Source organism: Alligator sinensis, unplaced genomic scaffold (genome assembly GCF_000455745.1).
Source record: "Alligator sinensis unplaced genomic scaffold, ASM45574v1 scaffold243_1, whole genome shotgun sequence".
NCBI lineage: Eukaryota > Metazoa > Chordata > Crocodylia > Alligatoridae > Alligator > Alligator sinensis.
Genome location: NW_005841841.1, coordinates 3,668,295 through 3,688,998, shown reverse-complemented (window position 1 = coordinate 3,688,998; position 20,704 = coordinate 3,668,295). Strand labels below are relative to the sequence as shown.

The window sequence follows — 20,704 nt, the reverse complement described above, 5'->3', positions numbered from 1 at the left end:
GGGCCGGCGGGCTGCGTCCTCCCGCCTTGCCCGCATCGCACCGGCCTGCCCAGGGAGGGGGCAGCTTGTTCTGACAAGCAAGTAAGCAAGCCCAAAGCCCCGGGCAGCAGGTCCGCAGGGAAAGTTGCTGACTCTTGCCTTGATGGCACGGATTCATCCCCCCGCCTCAGCCCTTCCCGGCCGCTTTCGGGGTCGACTGGGCTGTGCCCAGAGCCGGCTTTGCCGAGTGGGGGTGGGGGGAAGGTGGAAGTTGGGGTGTCTGCCATGTTAAGACATGGGGTCGTGGGGCTCTGGGTAGCCCTGCCATGAGCTGCTTTATTACGCAGGGATGAATCATAGAAAAGGAGGGTTGGAGGGGACCTCAGGAGGTATCTAGTCCAACCCCCTGCTCAGAGCAGGACCAACCCCAGCTATGTCATCCCTAACTATCTATATCTATATCTCCGGGCTTTCGTGCATGCACGCGCGTGTGTGTGTGTGTGTGTGTGTGTGTGTGTGTGTGTAAATATAGTAAGGGGGAGCTTTCGTGTGTATGGATATATGTGTGTGTGTGTGTGTGTGTGTGTGTCTATAGTAAGGGGGGCTTTTGTGTGTGTATGCACACAAGGGATTTCATATATATAGATATGTGGGGAGAAGTGGGGATTTCATATATATTTGTGTGTGTGTGTGTGTGTGTGTGTGGGGAGAAGGGGGCTTTCGTATATATACTGAATTTTACATATATATATATATATATATGTATATATATATGTATGAATGAATGAAAGCCGCCTTCTCTTTTCCATCCTCATGGGCAGGCAGAGAGAGCCCAGCCATTTCTCCTGTCTAAGGGAGCTGTGGCTTCCTGCTCCTCATTGCACCCCAAACACCTGAAGTTCATGGCCTGGTGCTTGATTACAAACCCAGCCAGGTCCTATAAAGGAGAAGCTTGACTGCTTGATGCACCAAATGGGCAGGGAATTGGGTAGTTTAATCACAGCCCTGGTTTCCATCTCCCTTCTCCCAGCTTCTGTTTTGAACAGTCCATTAGTGGAGGGGAATGTAGTTTGGAATAGTGGAGGAGGAAGCAGGGTGAGAATACAACCAGGTTGGGTTTTGTGTGTTCATTTAGAGCCAGGAGCAGTGTATGCGTTTCTTAGGGGGAAGTGTCCAAGCCCTGCGGTGTATTGTAGAGACTCCTTGCCTAGCTTCTATCTGCTGCACACCCCCTGTGCTCAGATTTTTGGTAAGTGCCATGTGGAGATGGAAAATGATCAACTTCAGTGCGGCACCCATTGGCAGCAGTTGTTGTCGGTGAAATGCAGCAAGGAGATGCTAGTTAACAACATGTTCGTGGAGCCCTATAGATGATTTTTCCCAGCGGTGCTAGCCCTTTTGAAGCCATGGTTTGTGTCTTATCTGCCACCAGTCTTTTTCTGTTGAGGCACTGCAGGGATGAGGCATGCCAATAACCATGCTTTCATTTTTTTTTTAATTTATCATCCTTACAAATGTTTTATGCTATGAAAGTAAAACCTGCAATGCTGATATTGGGATAGGACTGCTAACCTGTTGGCTGTGGCTGGCTACCATTAGCCAGTAAGGAGGGGGGGAATGGTTTTTTGTTTATTTTTTTTTCTCTGAGAGATTTTTCTGGGTGGGTTTTCTCCAACCCTTTTCTCAAATTGTGTGTCTAGCTTAGCTGGCAAGCAGCTCAGAAAGGCAAGCCTCTTATGAAAATTGTAGGACTTGGAAAAATCAGTTGGTAATGCTGTAATTTTAAAATTAAAAACCAGGGCCTAATAAAAGCCAGTGGCATGTTTTCATCTATGTGTCTGTATGTGTCAGGTATTTGCAACTAAAATCAAACTCTAGTAACCAGTTCTTTATGACCCAGATACATTAATTGAGCTGTGACATTGGAGTAAAGGGGCTCTGGATTTTCAAACCCCAGATGCTTGAAATTTTCACAACAACCTGGTCTGTTTTTCTGTGGATCACCAGCAGAAGCAGTATATCATGGCAGTGAGCTGCAGATGAAAGACTTTTTTTAGTGGTAGATGGTGACAATACACTATCATGGCCCCCGCTATGTACTTTTAAAGACCTTAATCTGCACATCATTGATGCAGTACACTGCAACAAGCTTGTCACTTCAGACTGAGGAAAGCTTAGCATATTACCATTTTAATGGCTCTGTAATGTACACTGTTGCTTTGAAATACAGTAAATAGATGTCATAGTATTCCACTTGAATATCTAGACAGAAATTGTCCATTGATAGTAATCATCATTTACACATCTGTATATGATGCTCTGCATCTTTGAAGAGAATCATTTAGCTCCCTATTTTTTTTAAAACCCACAAGCTTAATCTGCTAATCCATTTTTAAAGCGGTATCCAAATGAACTACAGCTGACACTGTTTGACAATTTTGGTGGCAAGCACAACAGAGAGTCTGAATGATTTAAATAGGCAGGAAGACTGGATTGTCGTCTTATGCTTACAGGTGGTTCCATTGTACCAGGGTTTGGGGATATAGGTGACCAAGTTTGTACTCTTGTCACAGTTTAAAAAGTCACCCTTTTCAAGTTTTAGCACACAGTATGTTTTCTACATGTTCAGTTGGAGAACTGCAGAAACTGTGGTAAACACAGATGCTGTCTTTTCATGAGTGACCTCTATATTTCTATTGTACTCTGGATAAACAGGGGACTTAAATCTGCAGGCCTGTCAAGCCAGCACATTTCACAAGCACTAATCCCATTAAAAAAAACAAACCCTGCATACTGTAGGCCAAGCAGTTGCGTTGGTTTAGAAAGAAAAATGGTACCCTACATGTCTGAATAAGGAGAAATAGGTGCAGGCCTCTAGAGAAGTTGTGTAAAACCAGGCTTGCATCTCTTGTGACAGTCTGTTGGAGGATGTGATGCTGCTTTTCCAAACCCTCAGGTTCCCATTCATTTACTGGTGGCACCTGTGCCTCTAGCTGAGTTTGGCTAATGGAGCTGTTTCAGTCACCTGAAGCCCATCAAATGATGAACATTTCCATAGAGTATGCATTGGCCTGTCTGTCCTCTTTGTTTCTTGAAAATAATAGAAAGAATAAAGAAAGGAGAGAATGTTGCAAGGAGAAATGAAGGAAGACTCGAGTACACTTCCAGTTTTATTAATGGCATGATCACTTGCACAAACTCCTGTAACAAAACTAGACAAGCCGGGAGAACAGTGGATCTCAAAAGGAACTGCAAATACAAGGCCTGTTCAAAAACTATCGAGACTGAACATGTAATGGTGGTACAAAGTACTGGGTGGGGGTATGTGGCTTTGCTTAACATGTCTGGGCATTTTGGGACTCCTCTGGACAGGTTTGCAGTTCATGGTGTTTCCTCAGGTTTCTGCGGCCAGTGGTTGAAGTAAGATTGTTTTTGTCTAGCGTCCCCTTTCATTATGTCAAAGTGTCCAGTACAATGTGTGCGCATTAAATTTTGCATGAAAATTGGGAAAACAGCAAGTGAAACATTTGAATTACTTAAAATAGCGTTTGGTGATGACAGTATGAGCCGTGCAACAGTTTTTGAATGGTATCATCGGTTTAAAGAAGGACGATCATCGGTCAAAAGCGATGAGCGTTCTGGATACCCTTCAGCATCACAAAATGATGAAAATGTGGCAGCAGTTCACAGTTTGGTTTGAAATGATAGGTGATTGACTATCTGAGAGATAGCAGAAGAAGTTGGAATTTCTGTTGGTTCATATCCTTCAATTCTAACCAGCGATTTGGGAATGAAACAACCAGAAAAGTGGGTATCTGACTCTTGGATGCTTCACCACAACAATGCACCTGCCCACTCAGCACAGCTTGTGAAGCAATTTTTAGCCAAATTTTAGCCAAACACCATATCCCACTACTGCCACAGCCTCCATATTCACCTGATATGGCCACCATATGACTTCTTTCTCTTCCCTCAACTAAAGAAAACCTTGAAAGGAAGAAGATTTTGTGATGTGGAAACCATAACACAAAATATGACTGAGCAACTTTTAGCAATTCCACAAATTGCTTATCAGAGGTGTTTCCAGCAGTGGCAGAAATGGGAGAAGTGTGTGGCTGCAGAAGGCGCATACTTAGAAGGAGATTAAACTGAAACCCCAGTAAATAAAATATTTTGTTTCCAAAAGCATCAGTCTCTATACTTTTTGAACAGACCTCGTAAACCAACATAGTCTATCAAATAGGCAGAATCTGATTCCTCATTGCCCTTAGCATAATTTTTACTCTTCCTCCTATTTTTTAAGACATGTCATTAGCTCTGTTGGCATTTGTTTTGGTTCTCTAGAGCATATTAAAGTAGAATGGACTTATTGTCAGAATGCAAGAGAGAGCAGAGCAGGCTGTGGTCATATCCCCTCCCTTCTGCTGTGTATTGGATGAAGCCATTGGGACCACCATCTGCATCTAGAGAACAACTTTAGGAATATTTCTTGAGGTGCCTTTTATGCTTGTTTGTGCTTCTGGAGATGCCCCTGGTTAGTGAGGATTACAGAACTGGCCCTTGTGAATCCATGCAACTGAAAATCTAGTGAATGCTTATGGAAAAAAAACCCGACTGTTTTTTAGGTTGCATTTCTGAGATTTTTTCCTTAAATATCAAAACTACATATGCCAATGTTATAAGTTAATGGCTTGTAAAATTTTACTTCAAAGTGAGTCTTCCCTGGGGTAGCTTTGAGGCAGCATGCTTAACTCTGGAAGAGATAAGTCCTGCATTGCTCACCTATGATCCATCTGGCTGCCCAGCTCCCTACAGCTGCAAGGCTGGGGATTGCAAAGTAAAACCTTTATCAAGGGTCATGGGAGCCACAGAGACAGAAGAAAATATGTGGTGGGAACCCTTCAGATTTCTGATAAGATGTTATGACTTTGGGTGTAAAGAGACAAGAACACAAAACACTTTTGATTGACAGTAATAAGCTTTCACCAAAACGCAGAAGGAGGAGTTCTCTTTATGGGGTTTTCTTTTGTAACGACATCAAATATACAAAAATGTCCCCAATACATGTGACTGTTTGCTAACCTTAATTCTGGAGCAGAATTTATTGATTGGCGAGATGCCTGAGAATCAGGGTTTTTAGGATAAATGGTAAATGAGGCTGCCTTAACTACACAAGAGCTGCAGGGTGCTAATGAAAAGACTTGCTTTACTCTGATTTCATACTGTGTCTAATTTACTCATTTCCAAATCAGTTTTATTTAATAATATTGACTGTTTGGATAGCTTCCTTTTTTCTCCCCTTACTCGCACCTTTTTTTTCTCAAATGTCTGAGCATGGCAGAAAAATTCTAGAAGCAGAGATAAAAAATGCTTTTTATGTGCTCATGTATCCTTATTCATAGTATACTTTGAATGCCTAGGGTTACTGTTTCTTGTCCTTACAGGAAGTTGTAATAAAAATTCAGTAGTCATTTCTTTCCTAATCACAATTCTACAGCGAGCACATCTGTTTCAAAACAGCAGATTAAAAAAAAGCAGCCAAAAGTCATGCTGTACAGTTATTCACCTTTATTCTTTTCCTCTTATAGCTCATACAAATAGATTGCATGGAAATCTGAGCCCATTACTTGGCTTCATGCTTAAAAGAAATGGGTTTTGGATTAGAATTCAAAATGGGTTTTCTATAGAGGAGTGAATCCTCTAGGTATCCATTAGTGCCTTTTTATTTGGTTCTTAAATTATATGTTTATTATTCCTAATATGATTACATTGCATAAGTTTTGGAATATATCTGAGCAGCGGTAAAACAACTGTAGTTGAAGGTCCTTCTATGTTTTTTTTAGAGAGAGGATTTTAAGAGCAGGGAAATTGGTTCTTCAAGTTGCAGTGCTGCAGAAAAGTGGGTTTTTGATCTTCTGTTCAGAGTTCATAGGAGTCTGACAAGAACACGGTGGGGAAAGGGAAGCTCTCCCTTTTGGATGCCGTGGGGCATCTACTTGAAGGCAGGTCCTTTTCCAGACATAATACCTAAACAGAAAATAACATTGTTGCAAACAAATCCCCTGTATTAGTATTTTAAAGATATGAATAATTAAATCATTAAATTTAAAGACACAAGTCACAATCCATAGTGGGTCAGGTATAGGTTTAAATTTACCATCCTTGGAACTAAATTTGTTTTTAAAGCTGAGATGAAGATGTTGCACATGTGCTGATTTTGATTTTTAAGTTCTGTTCCCTTTAACCCTCTCCCTTCCAAAGCTCAGTTGATCCTATTAGGATTGTGGGCTAAAGGTGATGATAGAACAGGTTGCACTTGAGCTTAGGATAGAAGTTTTGAGCTGTGGTCTCTGGAGAGCATAATGTCTCATGTAGTGCTGGCTGGCTTCTCCTTTGAGCTGCTAATTACATTATAAAAGTAATCAGAACTCTGGGTAGAGGTGATATATTTTATTAGACCAACTAGATATTTGCAAAAAAAAAAAAATCTTATTTGCAAGATTTTGGGCGCGCACACCCTTCTTCAGGCATAGGAGAATATGAAGATTGTAAAATTTATCTGCAGTGGAAATGAAAATTAATTTCACAGCAGAGCTGAAGGTGTTGTAAGATCGCCTGGTTGGAAAAGTCCATTTTGTGCAAATTAGGCTCAGATAAAAAAGCAGTTGTCTATCCCTGATTACAAAAGTAACATATTTTTAGCTGCTCTTTAACGTTTTCCATGCAAGCATTTGTTCTCCTGGCCACAGGAATGTTTATGTGATCTTGAACAGGTGGAATAAGTCTTTACGAGGCAACCTTCACCCTCTGTATTAAAACATTCTCTGTCTCATGCAAAAAATAATTGAGTCTCTTTAATGTGAGAGGAAGAAAGAATTGGACTCCTCTTTCCCAGAAGGAGAAGAATTTCATCCTACTCCAAGCTTTTTACCAAATTAGAGCAGTAGAGAGGTGGAATGGGGGTGGCTACGTGACCTTCCTTGGGTACAAGCAGTGTGGGAAAGTGTGAGAAGAGGTAGAGCCAGTGTTTCTGCTCTGCTTTGATTTCAGCTGTTGGAAAAAACTCCCACACCTGGGGAAAGCTAGAACTGCAAGGACAGCTGTTATATGGGCTTGCAGACCATGCGATCGTATATTGACATTTGAAAGTGCTATTCTCCATCACTGCCTTCTAGAATGTTCTCTGTTATAAAAGTTTAAAGTCCTAGTGCTGTGAAATGTCAGAACAGTAGCAAATCTCTCGAGCTACTGTAAGTGCGTACAATTTTTCCAACTCTTTTAGTTGGTCTAATAAAAGATATCATGTTATAATGTATGTCTTTTGGGTTATTAGCGGCGTAAAATGTGCACGTGTGTGTGTGTGTATTAGCGGTATTTAATAAATATAACATATGTGAATGCCTAATAGGGTTATCAGAATTAACAGTTTTCTCATGAAAATATTTTTTCCTCCTTTGGACTGATTCTTTACTTTGTAGGTTGGTTGTTGGTTTTTTTTACAGTTTTTTTTTTTAAATGCTGTATTTTGGTACATAGCTGTAAGAAGAAAATAATTTGGAAAATACTTTCATTTCCCCTCTAATTTAGATTCTGCTATATAGTGGTTATGTTAGCTGTAAAATCCTGTTTGCCACATCTGTAAGAAAAGATCAATACCTACAGAATCATTCTATCTGAATTCCAGAGACATTACAGTTAAGATATTCTGTATCTATTTTTTAAAGTGTTTCATTTTTAGATGTGTACCTTACATAGCTACTTTTATAGATCAGTTCTTTCCCATTCCACTCATACAGCAACGTGCATGGAAGATTAAATGGTGTTTTCTTGTGCCTGCAGCGTAGGGTAAATCTTATTGACTAAATAAATGACTGGATTTTAAACAATTTTTAAATGGCTTTTAAAAATTTAACTGTAGAGCTTGCTTTATACATTTTCTACTGTGTGGTACACATCCAGTTTGGCTTGGTTCTACTGTTATGAAATTTATAGTTTAAAAATCTTAATTATAGTCCTATCAAAGGGGAGGCATGCCAGCATAGCAACTTAGTGTGTATAAATAGAGAAGATGAATGTATGAGATTTAGAAGACATTCTGTGGCAAGCATTGTAATTTTTTCAAGCAAATATACTCATAATTAATTGCTAAACACTTGCCGGACTAAACATGGAGACAGGCTTAAACTTACATGGGCTCATCTGGATATCTAAGGTACTTGCTCAGTTTCATTCTGTTCTCATGTCTCTTTTCATCAGTTCATATGGTTCTCTTTCTTGGCAAGACTGGTTAACTTGCAGTGTGAGATAGACAGTGGCAAATATGTGTAGCTTTCACATTTTTGGCCTTCATTCAGGTTCTGAAAATGATGTAAATGTATCCAAAATAAGAATATAGAATAGGTTTTATTTGAAATGTTCCAAGGGACCATTTGATTTTGTTACTGGTCAAATAGTTGGCCTGCAAACTATGATTATTACTTTATAGTGTATTCCCTGTTGTTGTGTAACTTAGTCAGGGCAAGTCGGGCACCAGCCCTGGGCGCTGACTTGGAGGGGGCCTTTGCGGGGGGCCACCCACAGCGGAGGCAGCCTGGACATAGGAGCTGGGCAGGTGCTGCCCCATGTCCCCTGGGCTAAGTACAGACAGTCAAAAACCCCAAGGCTGAATTGAGTCAATCTTCGCAGGTTAGTCTAAGTTGTTTAGATTGAACCAATAAGCAAGTGAACAGACATTCACTTTTGATTCTGGAAGTGCAGCCACATGTCTGCTCTAGCATCCCCTGGCTTCTGGCCTAAGCCACTGCAGGCAACTTGGGAAAGGTAAGCCTGCCCACCCTGAGAGCGGGGTTTGTGGGAGAGATACAAAGCCTCCTGGGATGCTGGGGGACTGTGAGTTAACTTGAATCTGGAGGGGATCTGGAACAGAAGTTCAATAAACCTATTTAACCTAAATCAGTTAAGTCTGATACTACATCCATCCAGGTTTATCTTAAACAAGTTATAGCCATTTTGAAAGCAGTTTATGTGCACTGAACTTCTGTTGTGTTACAGAGCTGAACTGATTTCTGATCACTTATACCAGTTTGTGTAACTTCTGTCCCTAGCTTTTGTGTATCTGCGGGGGAGGGCGGGGAGTGAGGTGAATGGAATGCACCCTTCCCAGGGGGCTTTGCTGTGAGAGGTGCATCCCTATGCCCAGAAGTGTATTTGGGGGTAAGGGAGGGAATGGGGCACCAGGAGTGGCCTTGTGGAGTCTATGTTGGCTAGGCTGCTGCCCCAATGTGCAGTGAGTCTACCCCTCAGCTGTAGCAACTTAAATTCAGGGGCAGGTAAGATTCTGCTCCCCCTCCCTCTGCCTCCCTCCCTCTCCCCTGTCTCTGATGGTCAGCATAATTCTGCCCCCCCCCCCCCCCCCCCCCACCCCCCCTCCATCTCTGCCTCAGGCTCTAAAATATCTTGCTATGACTCTGATTCCCTGCACCTGTTGCCTCATGGATCATCTTTTTTATGAATGGCAAATATCCCTTTTCCTAAAGCTGGACAATCCTGAATTGCACCAGTTTGGGGGAGTGACTTTTCTGAGGGGCATATGGCTTTAGGGGGATGGATAACTTTTCCAGCCCATTATCTTTAAGGACTTCTATTAATCCTTGGGAAGAATCCGGAAACATAGTTGAGCAAGAATTGTGAAACAACCTTTTGACTTTTTGAAGGACTGAATGGTGGTCCATTGGGTGTGCAGTTAAATGTTTAGCTGATGCTTCTGCTGTTTAACATTCATTTCTGCTCACAGCAATAGCAGGATCTGTGTGCATCCTGTAAAGAATACAAGGACAAATTCTAAGATAAAATATGCCAGGTCTCTTCTTTTTCATTTCAGGAAACCGTCTTCTCCTTTACTCCTTTTTTTTGCTTGGAACTATGGTAATATCTTTGGCTTCATTTGTTGAGGAAAGAGGAAGAATGATTAAATAAACAAACCGGGGGGGATTTAAAAATTGATTGTCTGTTTTAATTTTGTATTCTTTGTTTACGAGTTTTAAGGACTATCAGTAAAACTTAAGAACAAACAGCCCTAAAACCTCAGGTGCCAACTCACAGCCTCCTCCTTATTTCCATTTAAAAGAGAATGTGTCTGCTTGACACTGCCTTTTTTCAACCATATAAGAACAATAGAAATGGAGAAAAAACTGTCCAAAATATGCATCCCTACTCTAAACTCTAGAACTCTTCAGTGATAAAGGGTGGAGGACAGCAGCTCCGCATACTTTCAACTGCAGGATCCTGAGAGAGACGTAAGATTAGATTCCTGAATATATTAGGACACAATGTTCTGTGGGTTATTCAGTGTTTCAAACTGGAATTGGTTGCTTCTTTTATTTAAATTAAAGTTCATTGGTTGCCCATAAAGTGCTTCCCACTACCCCAAAGGCGGGGAAGGATCAGGAGTTAGACATCTATAGACATTTTACATCTCTTGAATAATTTTTCCAAGGATGTTACATTTTATAACTCTTCCCTTTATTCTGTGCAAAGCTACAGTATTTCATGAATGCAGCCCTAATTCTTCACTTGTGCACAGTTAGTCCTATTGAAGGCTATGAGGCTGCTCTCAAGTGTCTGCAGAATCATAGCCTTTGTGACTGGCAGGGAGGTAGGTGAGCTGGATTGATTACCTAATACTGTTAGTCTTTTCTACCTCTCTCTAGATTTTATTCTTGTTTCTTCTGTGGTTGCAGCTACCTTAGGTTTTATGTATTTAACTTTGAAAAATGCACCTGACCTTTGATGACTTGGAATTTTGTGAGTATGTCAGCAGAGAGGTGATTTGGGCAAATATGGTTGTACAAATTGCACCTTCAATCTTGCAGATACCCATTTGCCACGAGTGAGTTTCTGTGTGGATGCACGGGGCGGCCAACACAGAGCTCATAGCAACATTGATGCCTTGGAACCTTCTGCATTTGTGGAGTCAATGTTAAACACCCATTGATTTCAATGGGTTGCAGGCTTGGATGCTTGCACATTATTGGAACAAACCAAAAGACCACACAGGAGGCTGTAAGTGATTGTGGAAATCAGTAAGAACACTGCAGAGTGATTTTAATTTCATCACAGCCATTTTCTATGGAGCAGATTACTGTAGCATCAGAATATCTCAGACAAGTAAAGGGAGGCCCTGTGTATATCCACAGGATAGACCTCTCTTCCTTTTTAACCTTTTGATTTAACAGTGATGGATTTATGGCTGATTCTCTGGTGTTTTTTATAGCAGGTTTGGGGTTACAAAAAGGAAGTATTTAAATTTAGCTCTCAGCTAAGGGATTCTGAATTAAAGAAAGGAGCCCAGCATGCTCATGTTTTGCCACTTTACAATTATTTCATAGCTGAGCTATTTCTTTTTGAGTGCTGGGAAGGTTTATAGAAACTATAACAGAAGAATACAAATGATGCTATTAATATGAATTTGATTGTAATCTTGTGGAGTACCGAGAGATATTTTCTAAATTTCTTTTTCATAAGTCTTGGAACAGTTTTTTAAATCCTTAATAATGCCAGATTGAATTGTATTACATTTAAAGAAAGAACTGGGTTTGATTTTTATTTGCAAGGTATTGCTTGTGTTTGGTGAGGGCTAAATAGATTCTATTGACTGGCTGAGACTGGTGGCTTGTTATCCTGCACAGTGCTACCTACAGGTCACTTTGTAGAAGAAGGGATATGGAATACTGGCTCAGCAGCATGGAGAGAGGATTTCCTAGCCAAGCCTGGGGAGAAGGTTTAAGTTGCATCTTGTTAATGTCTTTGTTGATATACCCGAGGAGAGGGTAGGCTTTATAGCACAGGGGTCAGCAACATGTTTGGGCAGAGTGCCAAAAACACCTGCAACTTTGACTTGTAAGATGTTGGTGTGCCAGGGATGAATGGCGGGGGAGGTGCGAGAGGCCTGATTCTTGTTGTGACAGCATGTCCCTGGTCCCCTTCCTATCGTCTGCCCTGAGGCTCGTGTGCCAAGCAAAATGCGTTTGTGTGCCATACTCTGGGTGGTTTTGTTGGGTTTGGTTTTTGATCATGTTAGAGAAGATACCTCCTAATAACAGTATTAGTTAAAGCATTTATTAAAAGCCTCTATAAGACAGCATCTGAATATTGAGGTGATGCGCATAATCAGTACATTTTTGAATCACGGGAAGCTGTCCAAAAAACCATGATAACATGAGATATTCCAAACTTCAGTCAATACATATGTAAGTGAAGAATGATGGAAAGCATAAGGAGGAAGCTATTATCTGCTTAAAACTGGAAAGTTGACTTGTATGATCCCATCTTTGGGACCACACAACGTGACTTTACAACCACACAATTCTTTGAGGTGAATTCAAATAGATGCCCTTGATGACCTAGGAGAGAAAGTAGAAATAGGACTTCAGGAATTTGTATTTTCTAGGTCCCAGCATAGAACAAAAATATTATGGATAAGAAAAAAACCTCCTGCAGCAGGTTACATGAACAACTGCCCCTTTATAAAACAATTTCTAGTGTACTATAGCAGGGACCTGTCAAAACACTATACTGTAGTTAACACTTTAAAAGTTTCCACTTACATCCCTAATTTCACACATCAGTATTTTTTTTTTTTTAAACATTTATTCTTTGGGCAGAGCTTTCTTTGATGGGTCTCTGCCTGAAAACAAACTTAACGAAACTTTCTTTAAGCCAGTTTTTAGGTTCCAAAAAACTCCACAAAAGTAGTTGTTTTACTCTGTATAAAGAAAATAGTATGGGCAGAAGAGATTTTTTAACTTCACTTTTGGAAATACAGTTACGTTGAAATGGATTACATGTGGCATGGAAGTTTTTCTCTTTAGTTTGTCGGGAAATAAAATTTATAAACAAATGATAAATAAAGTCTGCTGCGTAATATAGGTGATGATTTTTATCAAGCCTCTTTAAGTCCCTATCAGTTTTGTCATTCACTCTGTTCTACAGGACAGCCCACACCTTGTTTAAACTATGATGTATGTATGAAAGCAGGTGTTAACTAGCTTTTTTCAAATTCTGCTCTAACAAGGCCCTGGGGTTGGTGCTTTTCAGGTTAGAACAGTTTACACAAGGGCATTTATAAATACTCTACTGGAATACACAGAGCCAAATCCTATAAGCTACTTTAACAGTGAGGGTAAGAACAAATTTCAGATACAGTCAGAAACTCACAGATCTTGCAATTTCAGAGGGGCACACCATGCTCCCCCTCCCCCCCCCCTTTTGTTCCATAATAATCTGCCGGGTCTAACTTTTTTTTTAAAATGCCTTTCCCAAAAACAAACCAACTAAATAAACACAACCAAACATGCTTTTTATTGTTGCAATGATATGGTAGCATAGAAACGATAGAAAATGTTAGCACTGTAGAACACTATTTCCAGGAAAGGTAGGAACTCAACATTCCTGTATACTCTTCACTTCAGTGGCACTTAATATTCAAAGCCTAATGAGAACCAATTAAATGCAAACATTATTTAAGTGCATGTAACTTTGTTCTCTTTTTAAAAACAAGCAAGAATTGAAAATTGAAATGCCAGTAAAGAACCCTCTGCCTTCATATGCTGAAATTCTGATTAAAATGATCAGTATTAATGAAACACAGAAATCATGGGGCATGGACAGCTGCTCAGTGTCAGCACTAAAAATTTACTGCACCACAAAAAACATGCTGAGAAAGGGATCATGCTGGCCCCCTGACTGAGAGCTACATAGTCAACTCAGAGGTAAGCTGTCCAGCCAGAGCATAATAGAGGGTTGCTCCTTGGGTCCCCTGTGCTCCCCAACTCCAAGCCTGATGACTGAAAAAAGCCTGTCCTCTGCCCTGCCAGAAAAGAGAACAGGCTGTCATTGCTCATCTGGAAGCTGTTGAAAAGCAGTAAATGCCAAAGACAGCACCTAAACCTGCAGGGGTAAGAGGGGTGAGAACTGCTCTCTTCACCCCTGCCACCTCTGAAGCATTCAAGTCACCTCTTACACTGTCTTGGGGAATCCTTTCTTGAACACTCCTGGCACAGCAGCTGCTGGGTCCCAGCAGGGCTCCCCTGACAGCTTGCCTTTGGGTAGCTCATCAGAGAGACAGCATTCTCCCTCCCTCTCTCCTCCTTGAAGGGAGGGACAGCAGAAGACTGGAATACTGGGGGCCCTAAGGACCCCAAGATAAGTGTATAGGCTGCTTACGTGGTGCTAGAATACGTCTCTCTCCAGAGAAGTTACAGGTTAAAATAGCCAACATTTTTTCATGGATGAGCCAGTTTTGTTCTGTGAAAAAGACCTTGAACACCTCTATGCTAGCTTTCTGTGCTGAGAAAAGACACATTTCTTGGCACAAATGTAATTCTTGTCCATGGCCATAGTTTCAGCAGTATCTGTGTAACTGTGTTGTGCTTGATCTGGTATTTTTTGTTTCTGTGGCTTTTAAAAGTTCTCCAACAGCTACATTGTTTTCTAACTTTTAGTTATCTTCTACTTCTAATTCTTATCTCCCATTAATGCAATATTCCGTTTTGTACAGTTCTCTTTTTAATACCATTGTATTTCTTTTGAGCCAATTAAAGCAATTGGGGTAAACAACTAAGAAGGGTTGGAGATTATCTCTTGCCTACAGAATTTTGGAAGACATTTTTTTCTTAAATTGCAGAAAAAAATTGTATTTTGGGATACAAGAAACCAATTGCATCTTGGGTCCAGAATTTGCAGTCTCTAGGCTGTATGGGCTTTGGCATATAAACTAATTACAGGTGCTGAAAGGACAATTTTTGAACATCAGAAAAAGCAACTATAAAGTATCTTAATGTTATCTCCTATCGAATACAAAGTCCAAAATAATTTTTGCTTCTTGGTGCCTGTTCTTGTGTTCTATGCAGTGACACAAAGTACAGTACTGTACTTGCATCCAGATTTGCTAATGGAAGATAGTACCTATATATTTTGGATGTAAATACAGGTTTAAAAACTATCCGTTTAACCTGTTGTAATTACAACAGTTAAATTATTAATCAATATGGCAATCCCCAGCTTGGTCCACATTGGACTGCTCCATCATGGCTTGCGGGGCACCCCTACCCAGCCTGGCATCAGCAGGGAGCTTCCAGTTCCTTGAGGTGCAGTGGGGACTCAGTGGCTCCCCAGGGCTGCACCTCACCATGAACTGGGCAGGCGGGGTGGGCAAGATAGGGTGGGCAGGTGTGGTGTGTTGTGGGACAGAGCTACAGGCCCTGAGGAGCTGCCCCATTATCTCCTCCCTGCCCCTGTTAGTCCATGCAGCCACTGTGGGTCTGGACAAGGGGCATGTTGTAGGTGCTGCCTGCATTGGCAGCTGCAGCAACATAAGGTGCCGCATGTGGCCGGGCATGGGGACAGGGACAGGTGCCTTAGCAGTGGGCTTCGTGGCAGGCAGCTGGGGCCTGCCTGAAGCCTGGGCTGCTCATGGCAGGCATCAGGGAGGCTGTAAGCTGCTACACCGGGGTATGTGGATTCTAGCTATTGGTACTAGTTCCCTCCCCACCCCCCAGGACTCCTCCCTCCCTCCTGCCCCACCACCTTCTGGTTCCAGTTGGGGCACCGTGCAGTATCCCTTCCCTGTCGGACTGTGCCCTGCCCCATGCTAAACCATAACCGGTAAGCTGTAACCAGTTATCATGGGGCTTATTGGTTAAACAATTAATCATTTAACCATTCACATCCTTACTATATACAGGTTTCCCTCGATTTATGAAGGTTCTTTATATGCAAATTCACTCTTATGCGATGAGCATATTTAGATCCATAATTCATTATATGCGAGGTAAATTCGGTCTTGTGCGATCAGCATACATGCTCTGCCACCCAAGCAGGTAAGTCTGTGGGGGGAGGAAAAAGGACCGTAGCTCCACTCATCCCAGCCCTGGCCACAGTGGCCCCGAGAGCAGCCAGTGCCACCTGCCTGTAGCTGCTGGGCTGCACTGTGCTCTGCCTGCTTCCCCGCACCTGGGCTCACCCCAGCTCTTGGGCTGTGCCATGCTGTGGTGAGCAGCCAACACCAGCTGCCTGTACTAGGGCATGGTGCAGCCCAGGAGCAAAGGTGAGTGGGGACCTGCCCGCGCCCGGCGCTGAGCATCCGCCGGCCCCCAGCCACTCCCGGGGCTGCTGCAGCCGAGGCTGGGGTGAGTGCTGCTCTGTTCCCTCCGTTTTGCTGCCTTGTGCAGCTGCAGGAGTGGTACCCCTTCCCTAGTCCGAGCCTCCCTCCCTCCCTCACCACCATGGGAACCTATCCCTATTTGTTACATTGTAAAGTGGGTTCGCTTTATGCCAGGGGCGGGCAGTTATTTTGGGTGGAGGGCCACTTACTGAGGTTTGGCAAGCCATCGAGGGCCACATGACAGTCAGCCTGGGTCAGATAAATATTAATTTTCTAAATTTTTTAGGGGCCCTGCAGGCTGGATAGAATGGCCTGGCGGGCCACATCTGGCCCACCTCTGCTTTATGCAAATTTGATTTATGTGCTGTTCTCCAGGAATGCATGTACAGCATAAATTGAGGGAAACTTGCAGACAAAAAATATTAAAAAATGAAGGAGCATCATGAGGGGGAGGTTAGAGAAAGATTCTTTATTTGCTATTTATTTTTGCTGTCCTGATCCCACTAGCCAAGAACAGTCCTTTTCTTAAGGTGTTAAGGCCATGACTTTGCAGGGTATCTTCAGGGTCTTTCTGTGCAGTATGCAGGATAAATGGTTGTTTATGCATAACTCTGCTGTTGATAGGGTAGGATAATGTTGCACATGGTGAAAATATATGCATGCAGTTGTACATGCAAGTCCTGTAACCTCTTTTGATCTCTCTTACAGAGTGATGCTACTAATCTTTGTTCTTTTAGCCTGGTCTAAATTCCATCCCAGCTACCCTTTGTCATTTTGCTTAATGGCAACCTGACAAAAAAGAATCATAGCTCTGTTTACTACGATTCTCATTTGTTGACTTAGGGAGGTGTGTGAGACAGTTGACATAACAATATGTAGATCGGTATCAGACCACTTGCTGTATGAGAGTGCCTGCTGGGTCAGCTTTGGGGAGACTGTAGGCAGGGAGGCCAGTACTGCAGCAGCGTTTAGCAAGATCTCATATTGTGTTCACCATTCTGACAAATGACAGGCTCCACGCAATGTGTTGCACAAACTGAGGGAGATAATAAATGAATGCTTCTTCCAGGAACTGCATTATAAAAAAAAAAAAAAACAACTGAAAACTGGAAACAAAACAAGACCAGGCACAAAAATAAAGCTGTTTTTTGCTGTTTGGAAGCAAAGACTAGGTTTTTTTTACTCTTCCTAAATATTCTGATGTGGGAAACAGCCACTTTGATAAAGCTTTATGGGAAGACCAAATTTCAAGCTTGTGAAATGGTTCTAAGGGAAACTAAAATTATGTCTATTTTTGTGGAACATGTTGCAATTTTTATATACTTCTAATATTAAAATATTATGCCTCTCTAAGGAAAAAGCAAAATAAATGGTGTTGCTTGGCTCAAGGAAACCTGAGAACAGTGTTCCATGGCTATTTTTTAAGATAAGTATCAGGTTTAAAATATTTCCTTCCCCTTTACTCATTCCTGTCAAATTGCCAAAAGGAATCAAGGCACATAAAGGACTAAGTCCTATACCTGGAAGAATATACAATTTTAAAGGAAAGAACTGAGTTGTTTCTTGAAACAATTTAATCCAGAAATGCTCCAACATGTAGTTCAAGCACAGTTAGTTACACAGTTTGGTCTTTTAATTTAAGCAGATTTTTAACCTTCAACTTTTATGCAAGGTTTCAGGTCATTGTGACCCCCTTCCCGCCCCCGCCTCCCCCGTGCTGAGTGTATAATATATATGATGGCAGACTTTAAATGTACAGGGCATTTACCAGGAACCACTGCAGTGGAGCAGAATTATAAAATCTAGCATTAAATCTTTTCTCAAACGCTAACATTGAAGCCATTAACAGTATTAAAATACTCTACTAGCAACATCATCAGTGAGAATTAAGCATGGTTGACCCTTTCTTCTTGTAGTATTGAGCTCCTTTTTGTCATTAGATCGATTTGTGCACCCAGCCTTGAATTTGGACGCCAGTGTGTGTATGCTTTCTGACAGAACATGCACTCTGTAATAGGTATTTATATGATATCAATGAGTAAAAGTACACACGTGAAATTGTTTGCAGACGGGCAAACCAACTGAGAATGATGATAAATATAGGTAGGTGGTGGGTTAAGGCTAGCTGAAAGAGTTAACAACCTGCAATTCATTCTGTTCCTTCTGTCTGGCTGCTTCTCAATGTTAGGTACCCATAACATGAAGAAGAGAGTCTTCTGTAGTTAATTGATGTTTTCCTTAAATCTTGTGTTCAGGTCTGCATGTGTATATAACTAAGGGATCTTGTTTGTTTTATGATTTTCAGGTCTGATAGAAAGAAAACATACCTCTGGGATGCATCCTCAGAATCTTCCCATTTCTGCTTTGCTTTGCTTTTTTCTGCTTACTACCCAAAATAATATCTGTTGCATAGTTCCCATTATTTTGCAGAATCTGGATATATTTTAATCTTGATTTTTAAAATTGTAGCGAATGGTAACACCTCCAGTTTTATTTCAAGTGGGACTTTGTTACCTGTTAAATGGCTTTCAAGGGATATAGATTTTTTTCTGTTTTTCTCTTCTATTTCAGCAAGGATTAACTGGCCTCAATGTACAGAAATATAAACTATAAATTTAGAAGCAAAAGCTTGGATTTTCACACTCATCTTCAGGGATTTTTGTAGGTGATAGGGACAGGAGTGTTGTCCATTTAAAATACAGAAGGGTGGTTACTTTTTGGTTAGAAGAATTAGCAGATCCAATAGCCACTGAAGTGTAAGCTTCTTTTGTTCTTAGTGTTATTGGGCTCTTTCTTAACCTACTGAGTCGTATTACGTCAAGATTCACATGCCATGTATTTAATTATTCCTGTGTTCAACTCCACATTAAGCTGAGGCAGGGAGATTGTGACTTATTCTGAGGTCTCAGTAGTTCCTGGCAGAATTAGAAATGGGAATGAGAGCCTTGACCGCCGAACCCCTTTCTCTAGCTGTCAGACTACCGCTCATGGCTGATAAGGAGGGAGTACATCCTTACTTTATAGAAACTGAAAGACATGCTATCTTATGTCTATAGATTTTCCTATTACTGGGTGCACCTAAATGTCTGTATCAGCCGTATGCTGTTATTCGGCAAGACGATCTAAAACAGTGGTTCCCAAACTGTGGGTTGCGACCCCAAATGGGGTCCCAACATCAGCGGTTGGGGGCTGTGGATTGGGACTAAAGGGCCATGCTGAGGAAATGGAGCCATAAGTGGGATCATGCTGAGGAAGAGTTTAGGAAGCATTGATCTAAAGGTTTTTTGTAGTGAAGGTTCCACTACTGATTGAAGAGACCCCAAAAAGTTAAAATCACCTTTTGAAATAATGTTGCTCCTAATATAGGTGTGAGTGTCTGGTTTAGACCAAATGAACTCTAAAACAAAGAAACCTAAAAACAGCAGAGTAGAAATACTTTCAGAGCTTAGACCATAGTTTTTTTGATAAATTGTCATGATGATCACACTTAATGCTAGTCACCTAAGTCGTAGTCAAATTCTGAATATTATGATAGCCCACACTTCCTACTAAGCATGTGGCTGAGTGAGCACTGAACTTAATGCAGATGTGGAAGGTAGAGGTAGAATATCACCACTTATTTGGATGAAAGATTTAGAAAGGTGATGTTGAGTATCATGCCGAACTTAATTAAAAAACTCATTTGACTGGAGACAGTAGATCAGAAAACCTACACTAATAGTGATGAATATTAACACATGCTGCTGGGGTTCAGTCTGGACAGTGTTGTAAGGAGCAGGGTGAGGTTCCAAAGGCCATGCTTTGTGAATTTTTAGGACTGGAATAAGTTGTTGGAGGAAGAGTTTAGAATAAGTGATTGATCAGAGGAAGCATTTATTGTGGTAGGATTGGTACAGTCTTGTCTTGAACATGCTGACAGTGGTATAGTTGACTTGTTCTTTTTGCTTGGATACTCTTATGCTCCCACTCAAGCTTATGTCACTGGTTTGACATGGTAGTTAAGAATGCACCAACTCACAGACTAAATTCTATTTCCTATGCAGTTCAATGCATATACTAATTCCTTTATTCTGGAATCCATTTTGAATTGCTTCAGTTTGTAATAGGTGAACTTTCAGAGGATGTTGGAGATACAGGGATGTCTAGTGCTAGGTTAATCAGGCCTTGAGAGCAGACTGGTTTATGTTTCACTCTTCAGACAGAAAAGCGTAAAACAATATCACTGGTACTCTCTCCATCCCATCTATTGCATGGTTCTGGTGAGCAGTGGAAAAGATGGAAATGATACAGCAGGGCCTTTGGTCAGTGTTTTAAGAGGTCATTTGCTCCCTCACATTTTTTAAACTTCTTACTCAAAGAAAGGAAATATCCAGATAAGCCCAAATACTCTTTTTCCCCATTTCCCACTGGTGTAGTTCCACTGATGGTGGAGTATAGTAATATAGGCCAGAATGTAGCAGGGTCCATATATCAGTAAATCAGTGGTCTGCAGTCTTTTTAAGTAGGAGATCACCTTTGGCATTTAAAAGCAGCCCAAGATCTACCATATGCTGCTGCACCCCC

At 41.4% G+C, this 20,704-nt stretch overlaps 1 protein-coding gene across 3 annotated transcripts in view; it reads left to right on the top strand.

Moving 5' to 3' along the window:
* The first annotated feature begins 10,564 nt into the window (after positions 1-10,564).
* TSPAN7 (tetraspanin 7) overlaps positions 10,565-20,704 on the top strand; it is a 147,215-nt gene continuing 137,075 nt past the window's right edge. For all 3 annotated transcript variants that reach the window (XM_025205165.1, XM_006015650.3, XM_025205171.1), the window contains exon 1: positions 10,565-10,633. In XM_025205165.1, the coding sequence (XP_025060950.1) occupies positions 10,580-10,633 (54 nt within the window). In that variant the 5' untranslated portion in view covers positions 10,565-10,579. The remainder of the gene's footprint in view (positions 10,634-20,704) is intronic.